The 26,363-nt window shown below is 30.0% G+C and overlaps 1 protein-coding gene across 1 annotated transcript in view; it reads right to left on the reverse strand.

The window, feature by feature from the left end:
• Window positions 1–9,247: 9,247 nt before the first annotated feature.
• Window positions 9,248–26,363, reverse strand: part of frj (membrane bound O-acyltransferase domain containing farjavit) — a 34,308-nt gene continuing 17,192 nt past the window's right edge. The window contains exons 5-8 of the mRNA XM_075375855.1: window positions 19,081–19,295; window positions 15,022–15,201; window positions 14,118–14,259; window positions 9,248–10,512 (exon numbers count right to left, since the gene is read on the reverse strand). Of these exons, the coding sequence (XP_075231970.1) occupies window positions 10,267–10,512; window positions 14,118–14,259; window positions 15,022–15,201; window positions 19,081–19,295 (783 nt within the window). The 3' untranslated portion in view covers window positions 9,248–10,266. The remainder of the gene's footprint in view (window positions 10,513–14,117; window positions 14,260–15,021; window positions 15,202–19,080; window positions 19,296–26,363) is intronic.

Genomic DNA, 26,363 nt, shown 5'->3' on the forward strand with positions numbered 1-26,363 from the left:
TAATTTACTCGTTTTCTTTAGCTAAACTTACAATAAATTTACTTTCATTTGTTGCACATGGAACTAACAAACAGGTTTTTTAAGTACCTTCCTTTGCAAGTTAATTGCTCCCTCCTACTTTCTTTCTTGATACATATTAAAGGAATTTGGTTAGTTCAAATATCTATAAAACTGAGAAGGAAGTAATCAAAGGGCTTCCTAAACCCTAAAGCTTGGCCTCCTACTCTGTCTATTAAAACACAAACAAAAAACAAAACAAAATATGTTTTAATTTAAAAAATATATATATTTTGTTTACACTTAGTACACAAATTATGGATGAACACATTTTTTTAATCGTCAAGCGATATAAAGTTTTTAACCTGATTTCAAGATAAACAGAGACAATGATGGTACACTACAAATAAATAAACATGTATAAGCAAGCAAATGCACAATAAAAAAATCAATTTACACTTCTTTATTCAAAGAACTATTATCAGAAAAACTTCTACACATTTATTAATTAAAAACATAATTTAAGTCATGGATTCAATACAATATAAGATTTCTGTAGTATAGTTTAAATAAATCATAATTAAAATAACAATAATGTTTAAAAACTCTACAATCTTATTTTAAAAAAGAAAACATTGTTTCTTCTTTATTACTTTTTCATTCTATTAAAATTTATAATTTCATTTTATCCCAAAAATACTCTAAATTAAAAGAAATATTCATGAACAACTACTTATAAATAGTTATTTTTCTATAAACCACAGGAACAGTATTATGTGTCATGACACAGCATTAACATAACAATAGTTATTAAAAAAAAAAAAAATCTGTAATAACTTTTTGGCAATATTTTCTCAAAATATTTTTTGGATATCAGTGTTAATTATTTACAAATCAATCAGTTATCTAAATGTACTGAAACCAAGCATCAATTTATAATTGGATACAATAAGTTTGAGCCTTTTCATACTACACCTATCCTATTAATTAGCTGTGGAAAAGAAGGAAGAATAGTTGAAGGAATAATTATATTTATTATTGTCTGCAGTTTTTGCCTTTTTATTTACATTTAACATAGCCTGATGGAAGACATTATTAGGAAGTGATAATTGATTTTTTTATATTTGTCCACAAGATTAAAATGTTTTGTTTTTTACAGCATTGTTCTCTTACAGCAATAACCATGACGATGTAAACTGGGATATCATTACTAATGTTAACAGACAATGCTTTTTTAATGATTGCTTTTTATGTTACATGAAGTGAAGTTTTTGCAATTTTGTGATAATACTCTTTAAACACACTGTTTGTGTCCAAGTGACAACGGCAGATAAGAGGTGGCATATTAGTTTCTCCTACTATAAAACTGCTCGTACACTGACATTTATCATATGTATCAAAAAGCCAAGAGCAAACTGTTTGATAGCTCCATTAATTTTCCTGTAATTGCCATTTTTCTGAAGACAATGCTTTAAATGTTAACTTTTTGGTTTGAAAACAAGGCTATTAGATCTTTGTTTTTAGTGACTGGTATCAGCTGATCTTTTTTGTTTTAGAAAAATGTTACAAACTGAATTGGTTAATGAATTTGTTATTGTTTATGGTATTATTATCTCTTAATCTTTTTTATATTATATTTTTTTTGGACGAACTCTTTTTGTCGTTGACTAGTAACGGCCTTTCTTTAATATTATTTTTAATGATTAAATTGCATTTACATAATCTAAATTAGATTGTAATCTTGAATTGTTTATTAATACTGTTTGTTTGAATGTAGAATTGTGTGGTGTCAATAAAATGTATACAACTTTGGATCGCCAGTTGAATGATGATGTATTTTATTATTTTTTCCTTCGTAATCGGTACCCAATCCCAGACCCTCAGAACTTCTTAAAACAGCGTGCAAAATAGTAAAAGAATTTTTCAAGAAAAAATATACAAATTTTTATTAGTTTTTGAATTTGAAGTTAACCTTAAATGTTCATACCTAATGCCAGACAAGAGATTAATCATTTTTGACAAGTTGTTCACTTAAATATATAAGAAAGATGACATCTTGAATTGGACTGTAGATGGTTCGTAATTTAAATAATTTGACAAAATTGATTTGCAGATTTGGAAAACTGACAAAAACATTTTGAATTAATCAGCAACATCATTAATAAAGATTTTTTGGTCAATATAAACAAGGCTACTTCATTAATACAAATCATTCTTAACCCAATCCTATCAATATAAAAAAATAGTGAATTAAATATAATTTTATCTAAACAAAGGCCATTTCCTAACAATAACAACACTTATGTATGTAAGAAAAATTAATCAGTCACATAAAATTAAAAAATCTAGATAGCGACTAAAACAAAAAAAATTATAATCTATCATATATTTTAAAGAACCACAAACCTTATAGAACATACAAATAAATCTACTATATCTCAGAGTACATATGAAACAGTTATAGTACTAAAAAATAAGACATGAAAATTAAGTACACTGTTAACAAAGAGTTAATCATTAAGTGAATTTAACCACTCACCCAGATATATTACAACTGTTCTGGAATAATCATCAAATTCTAGATTCAATCTAAGGTAGATTTGTTTTATGGGTCTGAAGAAAATGGTAACTCTCTCAGCATGATCCCTCCATAGCTTGAACACTATTTTCCTTTTATTTATTCTTCCCAGCTAGATAAAATGAATTTAAAAAAACCACTGTCACAGTTTGTGGAGCACACTGAAAATTATTCTGTCCTACCCAGTATTTCACAAAATCTAAATACTGGCCAAGGTATGTGTAGATTGCCTTTAATGTATGCCTTTATACCAGTATGCCTAGCAGGTATGCCTTTATACCTCATCTAATTTGTGGAATACGATACAATATAAAATGCAGCAAACTTTAACCAGAAAAGGTCAGCATCCGATCTGTTGTATGGTTTATAGAAGCTGATTTTATTTCTTTATTTTACAATCAATAGTTTTACTTACATCATAAAAAAAAGATGTAGTTTACAAATTCAAACTTTTTCTACATTTTTATGTACAAGAAGAAATAGCCTTGCTGCCAAATACTAGTACCTTGTTTTTCATACATTTGTTGTCATTTTTTAATATAATTTAAATTTTATTAAGTAAATAAATGATTTTATAACTATTAGGTGTTTTATCAATCTTCCATTTTTCCATTTCAATTTCCATTTGTTTTTTGTGTACTAAAAAAATATTTGTCTATGATTGACTATTTCATAAAATTGAAATGAACAAAGTTATTTTTGTATGAAAATATGAATAAGCATTTGTCAACAGATGTTCTATATCATACACCTCCCTCCAAATGGATAAATTTTACACAATTTATGAAAAAAAAAAAAAATGCATAACAGGGTTCTTGAAACTAGAATCTAGTGGAGAATATATCTGTTCAAGAAGAAACTTCCTCAAAAATAACTGCTTCTAAATATCTACTAAACTTCTTTATGTTGTATAGATTGAACGAGTTTTATAAAAATCCAAATATTTTAATGCTAACAGCATCTTGACCCTGTTTCCTGGCCACCATCCTATCATCTTTTTTTTTGTTAAGGGGAGATGGAAAGGGATTTTATAGATAAAAATCGATTAAGTTATTACCACCTGAAAAACACAAGCAGCAGATGTTTTCACTAATGGTAGAGGCACAAAAAAAAATATTGCATAATTTAAAAAAAAGTAATTATTTGAAAGTTTTTTAACATTCACCTAAAAAACAACCATCTAAATTTTATAATTAAAAATGTACTAGTACCTAAATATACATTAAGCTCACATCCTAGCTGGTGATTCATAGATGTAGCAAGCTAAAGGTATATTATATGAAGGAATGCGGTGTAGCTGCCTACAGTTCCTGAAACAAGAAAGCTGCACTAGATATCTAGAGACTTCTGGAATATTAAATAAATCCAGATACCTTCAGGCAACTGATTAACTTTATCTACTTCAGACCATGGAAGTCCTAACCTGTAGAGCTACCTATGTTTCTTATGGTAAAGTGATAGTTGTAGATGTACATCCTTGTTTCAATAGAACAGGAATTATTAATTATGAATCAGCTGGTTATAATACAGAACAGAGTAAACTACAGAATTAAAATTTAACAAATACTACAAAATCCTGATTCATCAGGACCTTCCACAAGGAAATAAGACATAATTAGTCAGTCAATTATCCTAAATCCAGATATATGTATTCCACAGACTTCAGAATTACTACATAACTGACTCCTTCGACTGAAACAATGTGAAGTTTTTAAGAAAATCATAAAGTACAATAAATCGCCATAAGATGGAAGTTCAGAACTTGGAAGACTAACAAACTGTGAGACAAAATAGTCAGTAAATCAGAGAATAAAAAACAGCAAAGTGCATGTTAGAGATTCAAAGCACAAAATAATACGGTGATATCAAATACACACCATGATTTATTTTATTAACTTAGCGTAAAAATTAACATTACTGTGTCCCCCTCTTTCAAATTATTGAAGCAATAGTACATTTCCCAGTTACCAATAACTACTCATTTTCTTTTCCTTACGTTTTCAAGGGATAATGAAATAATCGTAGTAAATGAAATCACATTATTGCTATCCACTTCAATTTGAAGAAACACTTCATAGAAATATACAAATTTAATGGCAATTAAATATAAGATAATAGAAAAATATTTTAACACAGTTTTAAAATTTGGGCAGGTTACAATTATAATATTAATTTTTCTAAAATATACTTCTCTACAATTTCAACAATTATTAACATACAAAAAGTGTGTTTTTATTTATGCAAGATCTAATTTAAAAATTTATTTTTGAAATCAAGATAGGCATATAAAATATTTATCTATATTAAAAGTAGCTATGTTTACACTAGTTATCTAGTGTTAGTTTTTAGCAGTTGTGTTATTGTTACAAGCACTATAATATCAATTTATACAATAAACACTGAAATATATTACTAAAAATAAATTTCAAGCTGTAATCAGCTCTTAATGATGAAAAATAATTCTGCTACAGAAATTTAAATGAAATTAAGTTACATTAGTGAAATGCTTTTGTAAGTTAGATAATGATCATTTTTTTCAAGAATGATGAAAAAAGACTACTATTAAAATTCAATCAGATTGCTTGGGATTACCTAGTACGAACTGACACTGGATCATCATGCTTTTCAAACTTAATTACAAAATTATCATCAACATGGACATATATTGCAAAATTCAATAAATCTTACAAAAAAAGTAACAAACAAAAAACTTGCGATGTAGAAATGTAGTTGTACAGAAGTTTCTGACCATCCTTTCTAACAATCCCCAACATTAGCTCTTCAACTGTTTTTGATTCTGTTGTTGTACCTAAAATTCTTATAAACCCACCTATGAAGTTAACATTTTTATTAGATATACTTTTACATTTTCCTTCTCTTAGTATCATTATGAAATGAAGAGCACAGAGGAAAAAGGATAAGGGTTCATTTTATGGTTATTACAAAATCTCAATTCCTTCATATATACTTTGGAATGTAGAATTAATTCATTCTTGTTCTTAAAAATACAAAGAAAAATAACTGAAAGATGTCATTGCCGAGGTACTGAAGATGACCTTTGGTAAAGCCCATAAGGGCTATGTACAAAGGGGGTAGCATGGCAACCGAAACAGTCACATGGAGCGTGTCTTCCCCTATGGGGTCAAGATATACAATGATATTTATTTTATGTTTTATTTCATTAGTGTTATGTTATTTATTGTTATCTTCTGTCTGTTATATGTTAAACTCAATTAACCTATTCTGGGCAGGTAGTTTCAGTTCTTTCACTTGTTAGTTTTCAGTCTCGTTTAAGACTTGAGATGTGTTTTGTTCATTAGAATTCTTCGTAGTACACTGATGTGAATGTTGTTTGTGGCATTCACATATGTGCCAACCTAGCTGAGGTTAAGACTGGAAGATATCATAACCAAGGTATTGAAGATGACCTCTGGTAAAACCAATAAGGGCTAGGTACGGAGGGGGTGGCATGGCGACTGCAAGTATCACATGGAGGGGGTCTTTCCCTATGGGGTCAAGATGTATCAAAATATTAACAATTTTAAAATGGGTGTAAAGGAGAAGAAAGATGAAAGTACCAACAATTATGAGGGTAAAAAGGATGAAGGTCCAACATATTTGTGTTGTTAAGTAGGCTATATATACTGTGTATGCCTTATTAAATCTAAGTGAATGTTTTTGGTATTTGTCTTGTTCAAATCCGACACAAGCACGACATTTTTTATATGCTACAAATCTCCATCTTCATGTTCCCATGCACAAGCTTCTTTGAAGAATTAATTCATCAGTCAAAAAAAAAAATTAAAATTTTGTTTACTCCAAACAAAAGTAAGTTGACATTTATCCTTTCCCCCCTGTACTAATTAAATCTTAGAAGTTTTACCTTATTTATAGTTTCTACAATACTGATTTTTTCACCACTATATAATTTATAAGAAATAGAAGCTACAGAAACACATAAACAAAATGTTAAAGCAAACTTAACATTTAACCAATACAAGTTAAAATGATCAATTTTTATAAAACAGGTTACATTAATTTACAACAAAAACAATTTCTTAAAGAATAAATAAAATACATAAAAAATGTCAAGTCTCACTGCAACCAAGTTACAAATGGTGGCAATTAGCCCCATCCCTCTAGACAACAGGACAGATGAGAAAATACCATGCAGGGGTCTGCAGAGAGGTCTTAATAGTGTAATAAAGTCTTAACAGGTTGACCACTATGTGACATGAATTGATGTCTCGCTTGCTCTTGCATGAACGTTGTGAAACATAATTCTCTGTCTCAGGTGAACAATGTTTCTATCTAAGACATATTTCTACGTCTCATTTTAAAGGACAATTTTGTCTGTATCTTAAACATTTAACATATTTTAAATTATAACTCATTCACTTTTACAATAATTTTACTTTATATAGTTGGCAGCTTATTTTCCTTGTTTTCTTGTCATTCTAGCCTAAGTTATTCATGTGATATATATTGCTTTTTTCTTTTTTTGTTGGCGATTTGTGCGAGTTTTGTCAGTGCTTTATTAGTTTACATTATAATATGGTAAAACTCTTCTTTTTCATTTATTTTAACTATGTTTTTAATTATTATTTCTGTATGAAAGAACTATTAGAAATGTGAATTTATCAACGTGGCAAAGGTTTTGATATGTTATGTTTTTATGTTTTTTTTTGGCTGGCTTCTTTTGATTTTTTTATTGAAGTACAGTAAGCGTTCTTGTAACATTTTGATAATTATTTTCATCTATAAATATTAATAGGCCTATCGTTTCCATAATTAAATAATTTTATTACAAAATGGATGAGCACAAAAACTTGAAGAAATTCTGGATATTTCTAACTCACAGTTAAGTGAACAAGAGAGTATTTTTGAAGGAGGTATTGCCTACGATTCCTCATATCAATTTGGAAATATTTAATTACTCAGTCAGCAATTCTGAAGATGATATATCTGGAAGTATTGGTAATAATTTTGTTTCACAAGAACTGGGTGATGGCATTATAGTTGTCAATAATGAAGGGCATAATAAGGTTGTTGATTTAAATGAGGATTGTAACAGTAGCTGCTAACAATGAGTATTTTGCAATGAGGATGAAGTTGATTTGAATGAACAGAATGTAGGGGTAGTTTGAGATGTTGAAGTTGTGCAATTGATGATATTCTGCTGAGTGAAAGATTGCAAAATTTAAGTCAAACATGGGGCTCGTTAAAAATAAAAATGATCTAATAAATATTACATACAATGAAAGAAATTACAAGCTAGGTATTAATCCTTATGTTATTCAAACAATGGTTGACTGTTCTAAATTTGATTTCTGGAACCTTTTTGTAACTGAAGAAATTTTTCAAAAATTGGTTACCAAGACCAATTGGTGTGCTCAACAGCAAAAGAATATTACAGGGTAATATAAAACCTAATGCTAGAATAAATAAATGTACATTTTAGGGAAATGTTGAAGTTCCTTGATATTATAATTTATATGGCTTTGAATCAGGTACCATCATCATTTGAATTACGATCAGGTAATTCCTTAATTGACTTAAGTGACCAAATGGGTTCTTATCATAGTCCTCTTAGAAGAACCATAAAATGGTACCGAAAAGTAGCGTTTGATTTATTGATATGCACAACTGTTACTACTAATGCTTTAAGCATTTATTGCTGTCACTGGCAAAAAAACTAAAATTACTGCCTTCAAAGAGGAACTAGTTCATGTCCTCTTTGATGAAACTCTAGATAAAGATGTTAAACAGTTATATGTAATAATTAAAACAGAGAAATCATCACGCTACAAGCAATGTTATGAGAAAAAAGTAAATTTTTTTTGAACGGGCTGCCGCTCAGTAAAGCATAAAAAAGTTAAAACAATGTGTAAACCGAAATTATTATTTTTTCCAATAAATAATTTTTTTGCAATATTTAATATATATATATTTTACACAAATGTAAAACCATGACTAATATTTTATATTTTCGAAGTATTCTTTGCAATTAAACTGAAGTTTAGTTTTTCAAATGTAATTGAAGTGAATTTTTACTTTTAACTGAAGTGAATATAATTTATGTGTAACAAATTTGGATTTTTAAACTGAAAGAGTGATGAAAATGTCTGAAAACTAATTCTGATATGATCACCACAATATTGGTAAGTAAATTCAGTTTACTATTTCTATTATTGTATATTGATTTCTTGTTAAAATTTGTCAAGATCTCTTCAGTGAGTCATACTGTCTATGTCTCAGGGTATAAGCCCACCTATGGTTGCTATGAGACATGATTTTGTGTCTCAACTTTTTTCTTCATTTTAAATTAAAAAACAAAGTTAAAGTTATTTTACGTATATTCCACTTCATTTGTATGTTAAATTCAGCTAAAATAGGTAAAGAAATATTGTAGCGTTTCTAGTTAGTTTAAGTGAAATGTGAATTTTGTCATCAATTGACAAAACTACTGGAGTTTTAAACATATATTATTTTAATTAGCTTCTAAAACCTATTTTTAAACAATTTATTTAGTTATTTTAACAAATCCCTTAATTTACAGTAATTACATTAAATTAATTAAGTTGCCTTCTTTTAAAAAAAAAAAAAAATCCTGTGCAGTCTTTTTTGCATAGCATATAAGTAAAAAAAGGGCAAATATTACAACTATAAATGTCATCAATATAAAATTTATTTTATATGAAATCACTTTAGTGACACCAAAATTAAAAAAAACAAATTACTTATGGAAGTACATAATTTTCACTGGTACTATATTCTAAGAGTTCATTTTTTTAATATGCTTAGCCTGTATATTCCACCAAAATTAACACTTTTATATTAAAGATGATTTTTTCAATCAAAATTTATATGAACAATCAAATGCTATTAAACATGACTAAATATAAAATTAAGCAGAATTTTTTATTTGCTTTCCACAATAATTTGCTACTTGATTTACACGTCTAGCTTCCCAAAGGACGTTTCTATATATTACTACACAACCAATGTGTCAAAACTAAAAAATCAACATTACAAAACCATCTACAAGTGCTTTTCTTTGTAAAAGCCAATTTTGTACTTATAATACAACCATTTCCATGAATGCTATACTTCTACAAGCCAGTCTATTTCAATCAAAAGAGTACTTCAACTACCATGAGAAACCTAATTTTCTAAATTCATACTGCAGAATATTAAAACATGTTATTAGTTAAATAAAATACATTATTAGTTTGAACACCACATTCATTATTAAGGTACACTACTATTAATATTTAATTAAAATAATACAATTTATTATTTATAGACTATTTACATGGCATTTTCAATGCCTGGTCCTCCAAATATACATCTACTAGTTTTATGACTACATAAACAACCTGAAGTATCTACAAAATTTCCAAAACACTTGTAAATTATTTTTTTATTAGTATAAAAACACAAACTTCCATCAATAAATACTAAAAAAAAATATCAAGAAACTTAGATATAAATGAACACATAAACAAACATTTACACAAGCATATGTAAACACACACACACACACATAAGTAAAAATAAATTTTAGATAACAATGATAATGACAGTTTTACCGATAAATATTTGTTCGATAAAAGAGAATTCCTTAATAAATGACTGCCAGTCTCATTAAAATTGTTACACAGAAAGAAATAAGTACAAACATTTTAATATTATTCAATCTTTTTAACTTCAGAAGTTAATTTACTGGATGATGAGCCATCTACACATTTCTTTTTACCTTTAAACAATGTAAGTCCAATTATATACATAACAACAGTTAATAAATTTGGTAAAAAGTAAATAGAACTCCAATAACGGAAACATAAATCAACTCGTAGTAAATTAAATGCCATTGACCAATATGAAAAATATAGCATTTTCCACCAGTAACGAACAAAAATCCAAAATTTATCAAGCTGAAAAATGAAAACAAAAGATTAATGAATAATATAATTAGACATTTATACAGTTAAGTAGCATGAATAATATAATTATTTAACTAATTAAAAACAGATATTTATGATAAGTAAGTGTAAAGCAAAGTACTAATCAGACATAAATAAAATACACATAATTATTATTATACAGTAAAATAGACTGTTTATTTTATGAGGCTTAAGAAGCCTGGCTTTACCTAGTAGAGAACACTAGTGAAAAGCTGTTTGGCTTTTTGTGCAACGACCAAATAGGAAATAGAGTTCTCGGACAATTACACGAGCACAGAGTTTATACCCTATTAAAGCAACTAGACGTACAAGCATGACATCCCAGATGGAACCAGGGTAATGGCTAACCCAATTTGCATAACACTCATTCATGGAAGACGGCATCATCACACAGGACTATTTTTGATTGACATAATATATAGTCTTACGTAGGTCTCAAAAATAATTATATTAAAAGGGGCATAAAGAAAGTAAAGTTTTTTGTGAGTAGCACAAAGTATATCAGTTTTTTAATATAAAAGCTCACCTTTTAGAAATTTTTAGGTAGATAAAGGAAGTGTATGGCGATATGATTATAAAATTAAGAAATAATGCACCATATTTAACGAAGAAATATAGAATATTCAAAACATTTTCTGGACTGGTCAAAAGGTTTTCAAGAAGTAATGGGAGTAGGTTAATAGTCTCTGCATTAATCATTTAGACCCAAAATAATTGCATCTTTCATTCTGTTACAAATACACATGAATGAATTAAAAATATATTCTAAGTAAAAATGAATTAGAAGGTAAAAATCAGCTTGTGGCAGTATCTTGGAGAAGATTGGCGAGAATATATTTGTAAAAAGTATAATTTGTTTTTAGCATTATCAGTTCTTACAATTTTCTAGCTAATGGTATTTTTTCCTGCCCCTAAAGCTCATAAGAACAATGTTAAAATTTCATGACTGTAATGATATCATTTTCTGTACTCAACACAAGCTTGTTTGAGACTATTTTTGACAACTTTTAATAACCGTGTTGGATATTTATTTAATATAAAAAAAAATGAAGAACTGAAATTATAAAGCCTTAAATTATACTTCTGCATGGATATCAGTTATTTAATGATTGACAAATGGCAGCAGGAATATGTTAGATATATGTACGATTTGGCAAGGTGTGTTATAAGTATAATAATCACGCTTGATATTTTTGTTTTCAACTTCAAATTACTTTAAATTGTAACACAATTGCGAATATAAAACTAACAGTAATGTATGAGGTCACTCAAGTATAAACTGGAATTTTGCTGCTATGACTGAAGAAGAGGAGTAAATGTGGTGGGGTGCTGTAGGTAGTTAGGTGGATAAGTGTGGAGGGGAGCAAATGGACAGCCATGCCTGTAGGTCAAATTCCCACACCAGTAGCAGTCTGAGTGGAGGTACCATCGTCTGTTGCGCAATGAATCATAAACCAATTTCTTGCCTACTACGTTGTTAAATCCTCCAAAATTATGACAACTCCAAACACAGTTCAGAGATGATATCCTGACAAAACTAAAGTATTTGACGGGACCAAAAATTTCTGAAGTGGCCACAATGCAGTGGAGAATGAAAATCACAAATGTCATCTGCAGACCAGCGTAAATGATGACAACATTCAAGGTATTCATTCATAATCTTGTGGAAGGTGACCACTGCATAATCGTTGCTGAAATTACGAAAATGGCATAAGTGTACAGAGTGTGCATACAGTGTTGTCAGGCACTCTTGGTTGCAACAAAGTGTTGGCAAGGTGGGTTCCATATCTTCTCACTGAAACACAGAGAAATGTCTGGAAAGACATCTGTCACTGGCCAAGAAATGCTTATCAGCTGGAATAGTTCTGGCAACTGTGTTTTAGGACTCAAAAGGGTGTGTTACTGATTAATTTCCTGCACAAATGAAGAATGGTAAATATGGCATACTACTGCCGGTTGTTGGATAACCTTAGGGCTGCTTAATTAACAAACTATGATGGCAACCAATTCGCAACATCCTGCTCCACAACGCATGGCCATGTACAGCAACTCAGATTATCGATAAACTCTCCAAAATGCATTGGATACCTCTTGAACATCCACTGTAAGTCCAGACTTGTCACCATGTGATTTCCACATTTGGTATGCTGAAAGAAGCATTAGGAGGGAAGAGATTCGAAGATGATGCTGTAGTCGAACATTATGCGTGTAATTGGTTGTTGAGGCAGTCATCATACTTTTTTGATGACAGGATCAAGAAGCTACCTATCCGGTGGAGAAAATGTATTTCCTTTTGAAGGAAATTAAAAATAAGATAATATAATTTCTATACAAAATAACTTGATAGATAAATCATATGAAAGTATATGTTTGGAGTGTTGCTTTATATGGAAGTGAAACTTGGACAATCAGAGTATCTGAGAAGAAAAGATTAGAAGCTTTTGAAATGTGGTGCTATAGGAGAATGTTGAAAATCAGATGGGTGGATAACGTGACAAATGAAGAGGTATTGCGACAAATAGATGAAGAAAGAAGCATTTGGAAAAATATAGTTAAAAGAAGAGACAGACTTATAGGCCACATACTAAGGCATCCTGGAATAGTCGCTTTAATATTGGAAGGACAGGTAGAAGGAAAAAATTGTGTAGGCAGGCCACGTTTGGAATATGTAAAACAAATTGTTAGGGATGTAGGATGTAGAGGGTATACTCAAATGAAACGACTAGCACTAGATAGGGAATCTTGGAGAGCTGCATCAAACCAGTCAAATGACTGAAGACAAAAAAAAAAGAAAAGATAAATCATAGCAAACTGCTTTATGTATCACAATTTTAATAATAATCATGCTACACCTAAACAAAAGAAATATAATGGAATAAAATATAGTAAAAATGACATGTGGTTAGAGGAAGTGGAATCTTGATAACTACATTGGAAGGGTCAATAAAAGAAGAAAGGAAGCAAGAGAGAAGGGCAAGTCAATAGTTGAAGAAGATTGGAAACTACAAGAAGAAGGCTTGGGATAAGGATGGATGGCGTCAACAGTGGTGTGGGGGACGTGCCGCAAGGCAAAAAACTAGATGATGATGACAAATAGTTTTATTGTTCCAACAACCTTAGAACAACAGGTCAGCTATAATTAAAAACAATATCATTTTCACAGTTCAGCGACTTCTTTATTTTTGAACACGGAAAAGAAAATAGAGTTTAATTAGTATTGGAAAATCATAGCAACTGAATAATGCCAAAAGAAAGTTGGGAAAGTATATAATGGTAAAATTAAATTTTTTTGTTTATGAATCATCAATATGTAAATTAATTTAATTTTTTTATGTTTCACACTAATAATCTTTTCCTACTAATAACATTTTCTTTTAATTTTTATGAAACATTATAACAGACTTTATATTCTATATATCCATGGCCAGATAGTTAGGTAAGAGTAATAATTAAAAAGCAAAGTAGATAGAGGTTAAACCTTAAGGAACAAAAAATATTACATCTTAAGTATACATGAAAGAGAAAATTTGCAGAAGTTAAAAAACTAATATACAATAAAAAAAAAAAATACATACTATAGCAGGAAAGGTGACATCTCTGAATCTTTTATTCCACATATCTTCAGCAGGTAAATATACAGGCACAGAACATAAACACAAATAATAGCCAGCATACACACCATGCCAGACGCTAGATACAGCAAATGTTAGAGGCATCCTGAAAAAAAGAACAAGAGTTAAATCATTTTAAAACATTAGCTCAAAACACCAAAATCTATGAAATGTAAACTATTAAATATCCCAGAAATTTATTAACATTTTCTTTCATTTAAATTAATGAAATGCTATAAAATTGACCTATTTTCATGAACTAGGCTGGTTTTTGGTCTTTAATTAAGTATACAAAAAAAAGAATTCTAAATATATGGAAAGAGCTCACAGATTACTTTTCTGAAGAAAAAAACTGCACCTACCCTAGATCAATTTTTTAATTCCATACTTCTATTATTCACTTTTATTGGATATTTTAATATACAAATAAACAAAACTAAAATAATAGTAATACTCTACAGTTATTCATAATATTCCACTAATATTAAAAAAATTAAAAGTGAAAAATAGTTCTGTTTGGTGTGAAATGAACTAAACAAGTTCATTTCACACCACCCTCTTCTGTAGGAAGAGGAAATTATATTGTTTCTAAGCAGTGAAAAACTATTGATATTTTTTTTAAGTGAATGAATTGTTAGCCTATTTAAATATAGAATTGTTGGCGCAATTCTGTAGGACCTCAGGATTAATTAAAAACAACATGATGCTCTTCATATATATCCATAATATAAAATGTGTCGTTTCAAGTTCTGCTAAAGTATTGACTCAAAAATGTTAGTAATATAAACTATTCAGAAAACTGAAATTGATACAAACATTAAAAAAATAATATTTTTTTAAGAAAATGAATAAAAATTGTAATACCAACCTGTAAGCCTTAATGGGGAATCTTTTATATACATTTACGGCTAACCAATGTTGTATGGTCATATTCCATGCTTTCAATGAAGTTCTAATTGTTGGTTTAAAATCAGAATTCCATGGATCAATGTTATGAATAGCTTCAAAATTATATTTTTCTTTCTTAGCTAAATCAGGATCGGCAACACTAAACAAAAAAAGAGAAGTTAAATAAATTGATTAAAATAAGTAAATTAATTATTAATGAACAATGCATATATTTTTTTTTTTTACTTTCACGATAACAAATGAAGATATCAACTTGATTATTATTGGTGTATATAATCTTCAAGTGAATATCTAAAAACCAATTTCTAGATTTTTCTACATTCGATCTTGAAAGAGGTGTATACAGATATAACAATTTTGAATAATGATGCAAATTTTCCTCATTTTGACTATTACTAAACAAGGTATCATTAGATTTGAACTTGCAAATACTCTTCAGATAAATATCTAAAGCCAATTTTTGGGTTTTTTTAATTTTGATTTTTTAAGGGGTGAGAAGGTATACAATACAGTAGCTAAACCAGCACTGCCATTGTTACTATATGTCCAATGCGATTGGCTGCAGCTGCCTGTGGTTATGTACAAAAAAACATAAAATAAAAAACAAATTGGCCGTAATGGGAAAGGCAAGTAACCAATTACCACGGGTAAAGTCACAACAGGGATGCAAGTATCATTATATAATGATAATAAGTAATAAGTAATGAAAACATACATACTAATAAGTAATGAAGAAAAACCAAAAAAAATTTTTAATTATCTCTGCAGGTGTTGCCATTTTTTTAAAAGTAAATCTGCTATTATGATTTCTGAAAAAACTTGCATATAAGTACCAAATGAACTCCCCTCCCCAAAAAAACTCAACAAAATCAATCAATTTGAAGAAAAGTACATCCCAACCCCTTAAGGGAAGACACCCCCCTTCATAGCCCTGTTGGGCTTTAACGGGAGTTGTCTATGACTTTTTACATCTCATAGTAAAAAGCCTGGCCTAGTTGGGATTCCACCGATGTAAATGCCTCGGTAGACATTTGCATCGGTGATTTATTAACTCAGTTTTTGCCTTCGCTGTAAGCCTCGTCTGAACATCTTGAATGTTCTACATCCTATCCATCTGAACTAGTTAACCGAGCTCGCAGAAGCGCAAACCCTGCGCCTAGTTCTACTTATGAGCCAATTTCATGAATGTCTCATAATTTGAGGCAAACTATCACAACATACCACCAAAGATGTTGATCGCAACAATGAAATTTAGCCCTAGTTCCCTTAGTAAACTCAACTTTAGTTCAAACCCCAGACTTGGATTAAACTAAGGACTCCAGTCTGGTCCACTAGGGAGAGGCGGACAGACCTCATACTCCCACTCGGCTACATAGCAGAGTCCTGCATAACATTCACCTCATAAACCATCATCGAGATGCCGCTACACCTCATGGGTGCATGGTATCCCATGCCCATCAGCAGTGCAGTTGTCATTCCATCAACAGGTTTTGCAATTATAGTCACTTCTTACTCTAATCTCTTAAACTAATACAGTAGTCTACTGATTTAAATGGCTTTAATAAACAAGTTTTGTATACCCAAAATCATGTTATATAAAATTACCTATAATCTGATTTTACATTATAAACATTAGTAAAACTTTTGCCATAAAAATATCTTAACATGTTGGCTGCTGTTGTCATTACTCAAGACTGATTTATATATAAGTCGTGAGATGCGCTGGCGGTACTCAAGCTTCCATTACAAACGTTGTGTGTGACTTATAAGGAATGTCAGACAATGTGACTGCACAGTGGCGCCATCTTCTGACACTTCAATTTCATATTTTATGAACTTACAGTTGTCAAGTGAGAGAGTTATTTGTATGTAGTTAATGTTACTATTTTTGGTTACTTCGAAAATGTATATATATGTTCATTGTAATTTTAAGCCCAACATTAATAAAAGATTAAATTTTATTAGAAGAAATTAATTGGGAGAATAATGCCAGTGACCCTCATAGCACACGAATGATATGTGCATCATTACAAGGCTGTGAATAGCACCAGTGCACTTTCTTTTTTTTTTTTAATTTGAGGTTAATATTAAATTTTAACTATATATACACAGAAAAATATGCTTTAAAAATTAAAAACAGTTGTTATTTGTTAAAACCTGACAAGGTTTTCCCTTGTACACTGTGGCACCAGAACTATGTATTTCCTTATACATTACGGCAATGTTTTAGAAGCATACTTCATGAATATAAATGGTTTTACAAATATAATACATATTTCAACAGTTCACTTTCTTGTTTAGGAAAAGGTTTTTGCTGATGAAGTCAACTTAAGCCTTCTGAACTCCTGAACTCTGGTGTTGCTTGGTCCAGTGGTAGAGTATTTCTTAAAAGATCTTTCATGGTCAAATGTCAAGGGGTCACCTGTGTGGGACTAGGTCCTGAGTTACAACTCTCGATGTGATCTAGTGAGTTATGTTTTGATGATAATTGAAGCTATTCAAAGGTATTAACATTCTTCAAACTTTCTACATTTGTGGCAACCATGAATATGGAAATGTTACCTTTATGGAAAGAAGTAGGTTAACGTTCTGAAATGATTAACAAACAACTGGAGTGTTATGTATAGAAAAAAAATGGTAAGATGCTAACTACAAATATATGCAAATAAAATAAAGATTTTACTTACAGTAATTTCTGCATTTAACTTTACTATGAAAGATTAAAATTAAATTTAGTAACACTAATGTTAACAAAATTTTATTTTTGAACAAAAAACAACCTAATTGTCTCATTTTTTGCTAAAATGTTTGTTAATTTATTTCTTTTTTCAAGTTCTTTAAACTCTTCATGGTACAATGCCAATGCCATGTCAAGTTGATGTCTAAAATTGATAGAATGTTCTAGAAAAGGATCTATTTCAGAAACTAGTAGTTAACCCTAAACTAAAAATCTCATTCAGTGATTTAAGGTTAATAAGAGTAACTGAAACTTTGTAGTCATTATACTCTTATACTTGATTAGTTAAGGGCTTTATTATAAAATTTTTGCGACTGAAAAGAAGCGAAACTGCAAATAACGAGACATTATTGAACTACATTTATAAAAATATAAACATGGTTTTAGACATAAATTTCTATAGACAACTATTTAATATCATCAGTAGTACACTTAAAGCAAAGGCAGAACATTTTTTTAAAGCAACACTTTTTATAAAGGTATATTTTGATTTCTTATTACAGAATATTCTTTCATAAATAGATATATTGTTGCAATAAGAGAAATTTAAAAGACAATCTGAATTTTTTTTTAGTTTTATCATTTATCAAAATAAGGTAAAATGTTTTAAATCTTAAGAGACTTATAAAAAATGTTGTCGATTCACATTTTCATAGTAATACAACATTTTGTAATAAGCTCCATCAGCCATTTCTTTAAGGAAAGAAGGAACTTCACTGAAAGTTTCAAAATAATTTAGATTTATTTTGTACTGTTAATACTTCGATTTTATAGGAAATAATATTGGAATCTGTTTTATCAATAAAATTTTAGTATAAATCTAAATGATAAAAAATGTATTTCAATATTTACCAAAATTACAATGGTTTTTTTTAATTTTAACCATGATTATTACTATTATTACTGTACAACACATCAGAAATTAAACCAGCAATGAAATTTCTTAACATTGTTCAAAAGAATATTACAGTTAAAATTAAAACTGGTTTTTTATTTTAATAATTGAGTAGGAAATTTATAATTATAACTATAAATTTACTAGCACTAGAGTATGCCAATATGAACGAAAAATGTAAGCTGCTGTTTATTCTTACAAAAGACTACAATATAATCAATTTATGATAAATTGTCATATAATTTGCTAGACAATTTTATAACAATCATTAATATATTGACAATTTCTAGTATCTGATATAAAAAGTACTAAGCAGTAGAATCGATGAGTATATTGATAAATAATTAATAAGATTACAATTTAAAAATATATATTAACATAATTACATTCTAGCAAGAATTGCATGTTCCTTAGTAGGTCCTTCACCAGGTTTTGGATCGGTTAATAAAGGATAAGCACCAAGTCCAGACATAGTACATACACATTCTGATAACAGCATACCAATATACATTCTCATACGGAAAATAAAAAAGGATGGATATAAGTACCACACCCTGTATAAAACTGATCTTTCGAAATAAAATTCATCTGATTGTGCATACTGAAAAAAAAAAAATCATTAAAAAATATCAATTATTAAAACATGTTGTTTGAGAATTAAGGCAAGGCGAAATAGATATTCAGGCAATAAGTTATAACTTGTATTTATTGAAAGAGTAGAGTATAAGAAACAGCATATCGTTTAAATTGTAGGTCCAATCATGAGTACATCATTCAGAGAGTTGTTGGTAGATGTTTTAGACGATGCGTCAAAAACTACGCGAAGCCGTGTACTGGGAGATGCCTCCTTAATTACCGGATGATGCGACAAATAGTATGTAAGGCGGTTCATGAAGGCTGGTTGTTTGTTCCATCTCACCACTCTCCAAGTATTTGTTTAAAAATTCAGTATAAGCTTGTTTCAACTCTGGTTGTCTACTAAATCTTTGTTCCAAAGACCTTAATTGTTTAATCGCATGCTCCTTTGAGTCGCCTAAAGCAATAGTAGGATCTGTAGAAAATGGTAAGCTGAATATAAATCTGCCATCAGATTGACGTTTAACATGATTAGTATAATGTTGTTCACAGGCTTCTTCTTCATACGTTTTTGACTTTTCTATTGGTAGTTCTTCTATCCTCCAGAAAGATGATATAAGATCTTCTAAATCGTTTAATGCAGCAATATTGCAATGAGCAATAGTAGTAATGGAAGCAGTTTCAATTTCTCGTGATTTACCTGAAGTAATTGTCCCACTGACAATCCAACCAAACTCTGTATTCTGAAGAACTGGTAAATTAGAGCCAAGCTTGATTTGTCCTTCTATTATTGTATTGTAGAAAATACTAGCGTCAATAAGTAAGTCAATTCCTCTACTCTTATAAAAGTGTTTGTCAGCCAAATTTACTTCATTTGGAATATTAAATTCTTTGTGTATTGAAGATGTAGGAAGATCATGGGCTATCCTTTTCAACACCAATAACTCTAGCTCTTCTTCAAAGTTACCAAACCTTGATTTAATATAGTTCGTATAGAATATTTAGCTTATGTATTTGAGTTCCCAATGCCAATTATTGATGTTGAGGTTTTGACTTGTTGAATGCCTAACGCAGCAGCAAGTGACTGGCTTATGAAATTTGATTGGCTACCGCTATCTAGTAAGGCACGACCCGGATAATAATTACCCTGAAAATTTGCAACCAACACTATCGCTGTTGCTAGAATTACTTCTTGATTTTTTCTTGAGCAGGTAGCTACAACATTAGGCGCATTCCTTGGTTCGGATTCCCTTTCAATCGCTTGGGAATTAGATATTTTTTTGTGAATTTTCAATATGAAGTATGCTATGGTGTCGTTTTTTACATTGTTTACAAGAATATGGGCTTTTACATTGAATGGTCTTGTGTCCCTCCTTCAAGCAGTTAAAAAATAGATTATGCTTTCTTACCTTAGCGTATCTTTGGGAGGAAGAACAAGTAGTCAATTGATTGCAAGAAAAGGTTGCATGATCTTGTTTACAAATGGCACAAACATGTTTAAAAGAATTGATATTTGTATTGCAGAAAGTCCTTTGTACTGATTGAGTGACACGAGAGTTTTTATAACTGTTTGTCTTAAATGTTCCTTTGATGAGAGGTTTAGATAGATGATTTTCTTCCCGTACTTCTTGAATGACAAATCGACCATTTAAAAACGTCATTAAATCTTTAAAGGCATATGGAGTCATTTGTAACTTTAGGACGCTTGAAGATGTCTCATTTGTAATATCGTTTAAGTTTTCAATTTTTTCGTTTATAATTCGTTTAGTATTATAAGTTTCCCAGCGGTCTCTAGTTTCAAGATCAAATTTGTTTACCACTAGGAACAATAAAAGTGTACTCCACTGATCTACAGGCTCGCCGTTATTTCGTAAAGCAGTTAAATGATTCGAAATAGTATCGTATAGGTTTTTTAATCCAGATGATGAAGGTTTATCTAGCCGTTTAAGTTTAAGTATTCCCTGTACGTGAGCCTTTATTATTAATCCCTTATTGTTAAATCTTTGTTTGAGAGATGACCAAGCTGAATCGTAATTACATGCTGAGACCTTGATTTCCTTGATAGTCCGTAGAGCTTCATCTGTAAGGCAAGAATGAAGGTAATAAAATTTTTGTATTTTTGTCAGTTTTGTTGAATTATTTATCATAGAATCGAATACATCATGAAAATCTGTCCAATCTTCATAATTGCCGGAAAAGGAAGGTAAAGGTATATGTGGAAGTTTAATGACACCAGTCACGTCAGTTTGTTCAGGAGAAAGCTCAAAAGGATTACTTGTTTCAGGAATTTTACGGGCTGAAAGAATATCTTCAATTTTAGCATGGATATCAAAATAACTCTCTTCAAATGAGATGTACTCAGCTTCGTCATTTTTATTATAATCACTAATAGCAATTTCTTGAATTTCATTTTGGATGACGTTGAAGTCGGTCCAGCATTCTTCAAGCTTCTGTAGTCTCGAAGTTAAATTGGATAAGGATTGGATTTTTGCATTAAAGGTAAGGAGATAAGTCTTTATGCGAGTGACTCGTGCCTTTACAAGTCTGCACCTAGCTCTTAAGAGCCTCATGCTTCGTTCCGAGACCTTTTCCTCGCTCTCCTCATTTGAAGACATGTTTAAAGATATAACAACAGAGTACTGATATTACAAACTGAAATTATAACTAATTGTACTTAGGTACACTAAATATATGATTAATGATAAAGAAAATGTTAAATAGTACAATGCATAAACCTAGCTACGAGAATATATTAAATTACATACGTCAAAAAACAAAAAAAATATTATATTATAATATATAAATATTATCGCTTCAATAATATTTAAATAGTAATAATACAAGAAATACAAAATAGACTGATATCTATAGGTACATAGCAAATGTTATTTAAAGAAAGCATTTAATTTATATTCAGTAGAGAATAATTATTCTAAATGCAATAAAATTCCATCATCTAAACATTTCTAGGAAAAGATCAATTAAGTAAAGATAAGAAAGTTTTATACACAAATTCCAAGACTGTAAAATGGAAATTACATAATAAACATGAGTCATAAACATTAGCATAGAAGCCAAAATATAGATTTCATTACTTAAAGATAAACACTGATAAGAGAAATTTAGGTCGTTAAAATTAATTGAGTGTACAAAAAACTAAGAAAAACAAAATAAAATCTGTTTACAATAACAATTAAGTAGCATTAAACTCTTAATATTTAATAAACGACTTGACCTCATACAAGGTAGAACTTGAAATTACAATAACGAAAATGTAACAAACGTGTTAAACAAAAATGTATACGGAGACAAGTAAATAATAAAAATCGAAATGTGAAAAACTTAGGTAACAACAGATTTCCAACTAGAAATAATAGAATATTTAAACAATACTGAACATAAGCTTAAATATAAATACTTTACGTAAGTGGCTTGCGTCAATGTTAAGGTACAATAAATTAACTTTCATTACTTACAGATATACATTATAAAATATGACATGACTTGCGTCGAATAATGCATATTTTTCTCACCAGAACCTGACACGTTGGCCAAACTAACGTAAGTAGAAGAAAGATTTGACTACCTATGTGTTGCGAATGTCTGGAAGCATAAATGAAGACATAAGTGTAGAAACAAAATGCGATCTGAGATGATGTTGCTGGAAGATCAGATTTTGAATATCCATACGTCGAACGTTTATCTTTGCGTAAATGGTGAACGTAAACACGTATATACACAGCACTCGAGACTAAATAGTTAATTATATGGAAAATCTCGAACTAGTTTAATACAGTTCCATTTAAATACACACTTAATCTTGAAAGCGAAGTGTTTCGAAACTTTGTTTAATATAATCGTTTAAATAATCACGTTGGGTCACCAAAAAATGTTTGAGAATTAAGGCAAGGTGAAATAGATATTCACGCAATAAGTTATAAGTTGTATTTATTGAAAGAGTACAGTATAAGAAACAGCATATCGTTTAGATTTAAGAAATACGTTTAGTAACAGCACTGGACTGTCTGAGTCGGCATCTCGAAGGCGACTGGCCCAGACTACCTTGAACAGTTAGCACAGAGGTCGATCCGATAGAAACGCTTAACACATGTACATCATTTAAGAATTAAAAATGTGAATTTGATACAAATAAATGAGAATATATAAATCCATACCAAAGAAAGCAGGAGCAGATACATGTGAGAACTACACAATGTTAATATAAAATATCATACACACAAAATACCCACCATTTACAGATGAACAGAATGTTTGATGGAGCACTATTAGGTGATGATAACTTATCTAGGAAAGAAAAAAGGTATATAGAAAGCCATTCTGGTTCAAGACTAATATTAAAAGGGAGAACAAGAAGAATAGAACAGTCTATATGAAAGATGTATTTTAATTTCATATACAAGAATTATTATTTCTGGGAGTGGAATATAACATAAATCTGGAGAACTACACTTGATAATGTAGAATGGAACAAAATGTTTAAAATTTTAAGGAAAACTGGATTGTAATAAAAGAAAAGAGGGAAATCAGATACTAGAAAAATGAGCAGAAAATGAAAATAGGCAAGCTCTGATTAAGAAGTAAAACAAGAAACAAGAATTTACTATTTTGCCATTTTTTTTCTTCTATATAGAAAAAATTATACAGAAATTAAAGAATTGATAATGAAATAGTATCCAAGAAGAAAAAATAAAACAAAAATGAGGAAGAAGAATTTCTGAATGATATGAGTTTATTACTAAGAGAAAAAGACAATTTGAAAATCGATATAATTGAAAGAAATTTAAGGATGTATGGGAGAAAGGAAGAAAATGAGCAATTAAATATAAAGAAAAGGAATCGTAGATATTATTATGATAGAACTCTTCTGGTAAGAATTTACACAAATTTTTGTTTGTAGTAAGAAAATTAAAAACTATAAACAAAGTAAAGCAGAGACTAAAAATACAGAGAGAAGCAAGATTTGCTTTCATTTAGAATAAAAGTCTGCTAGAATCAGATATGGATCACAGAATTAGAAAGATGTAGGATAATAATACATTGTTAAAAATATGTATAGGGCAGAGTGCACTGCTTCATGGTAGTGAAGCATAAACAATAAGGAAAACTGTAAGAATATGAATACAGCCTTAATAATAGGAGGATGCTGAAAATTATGGGAGTTGATAAAATATGAAATGAAAAGGTATGTGAAGATTAATAGAAAAAGAAGAGAAATTTATAATAAAATCTTGTAAGGAAAAGGCTATGCAGTTAACTAACCACATACCAACCGTCCAGATTTAGTTAGTTTATACTAAACTGTGGGAGAAGCACTGTGAGATCTATCAGAGTGGAGATTTTGAGACCCAAAATGCAGTAAAATCTAAAAGTTCCTCAAAAGTGTCACTTTATGAAATTGTAGATCATGTTCAGGAACTAATTTTAGCAGATCAAATAATGCCAGCTACTAGATATCAATGGAATATGTAAGATTAATATTATAAACTAGGAAACACTTTCAATTAAAATTTTCAAAATTTAAAAATCTAATATATTTTTTTGAATGAATAGGTACATGTTACACAACTAATCATTCAGATAATAATTCTTCCAGTGGTATCATTTAGATAATTCACATCTCCAAGACTTAAATGTCAACAACCAAGGTCATGGCCATAACTTTTTGGGGGAAAGGTAAATGATGTTCAAATATACAAACAGTTAATTCAAGATATTACTATAAATTTCTTTGTTAATTAAAGTAGGTATTGAAAGAAAGATAACAAAGGAAGCTGCAAAAAAGCAATATTATTTTTATATTCAGGGTGGCACACGATAGATTGACAAATCTATAAAGTCGAATATAAATAAGTGTTTTTTACCGGTGTTTTACATTGTGCACGCATAATCCCTACATTCTGGAAATACCGGAGTTGTCGCCTAGCCTTTGTATTTGCTTCTGATTCCGCAGCACATCAGATATTGTTGGGCTATGGCCGATCACAGATATTTGTCTTATTCACAGCATAGTTAAGTTGTACTTTACTATGCTGAATCAAAATTGTTACAGTGACTAAGCAACAATTTCAATCTCATTTTAACACTTGATGGACTCTCATAAAGAAACACCACTCTCTGTTTAAACCATACATTTAAGGAAGAAGGCAACATAAAAGAAGAGAATAACCTAAAGCAGCTCTCATTTGTTCTCCAGAAAATATCAAAGCACTTCGAGTTGCCATGCAATGTAATCAAAGAAAGTCTACATTGTGAGCTTCACAAGAAATGGGAATATTTCGTTGTATAGTACAAAGAATGTTACACACTGATCTCAAGCTGTTTCCATACAAACTGACTGTCCTGCATAAGTTAACACAACCTAACAAACAAAAAAGATTGGAGTTCACACAGTGATCGGAAGAAAAAGATGATGTTCTGTTCGTTCAACACTTGGTTTTCAGACAAGCCCTATGTTCATACTCATGGGACTGTTAAACAAAATATCCACAATTGCGTGACAGCAGCACTACAAGTCATGCATGAAAAACTACAACATGTGCCAAAGTGGGCAGTTTTTATCCAGTAAGAGATTGACAGGATCACTGTTTTTCAATGATACAGTTAATTCTCCATGCTAATTGGATATGTTAAGGAATGATTTTCTACTCAAACTCTGCCTGTGATTGAGTTGCCTATAGATACTCAATGGTTTATGAAGATGGTGCAACCCCTCATGCTACTAATGTGTTGGATTTTTTAAATTCAGTTTTTGGTAATTGCATATCAAATCATTATCTGGGCTGCTACAATTGAGGTTTCTTTTGACCACCTTCTATGAGCCCAGATTTAAATCCTTGTGGCTTTTTTTTACAGGGATGTTTAAGAAAAATGTTGCTGTTAATTTTTCCATTAAGACCTGCCTTGTAGAAATGTGTGCATGGATAGTTCAGTTGTGTATACAGATTCAAGAGGACTTGTTTCACAGTTATCAGAAACTTACACATTCACCTTGTAGAAGTTGTTAGGCGTAACTGGAGACCATATTGAACATGTCATGCAATGACATATTTTTTCCACAAACAATGTATTTGGT

This window comes from Lycorma delicatula, chromosome 9 (assembly GCF_047948215.1).
Source record: "Lycorma delicatula isolate Av1 chromosome 9, ASM4794821v1, whole genome shotgun sequence".
NCBI classification, from domain to species: domain Eukaryota; kingdom Metazoa; phylum Arthropoda; class Insecta; order Hemiptera; family Fulgoridae; genus Lycorma; species Lycorma delicatula.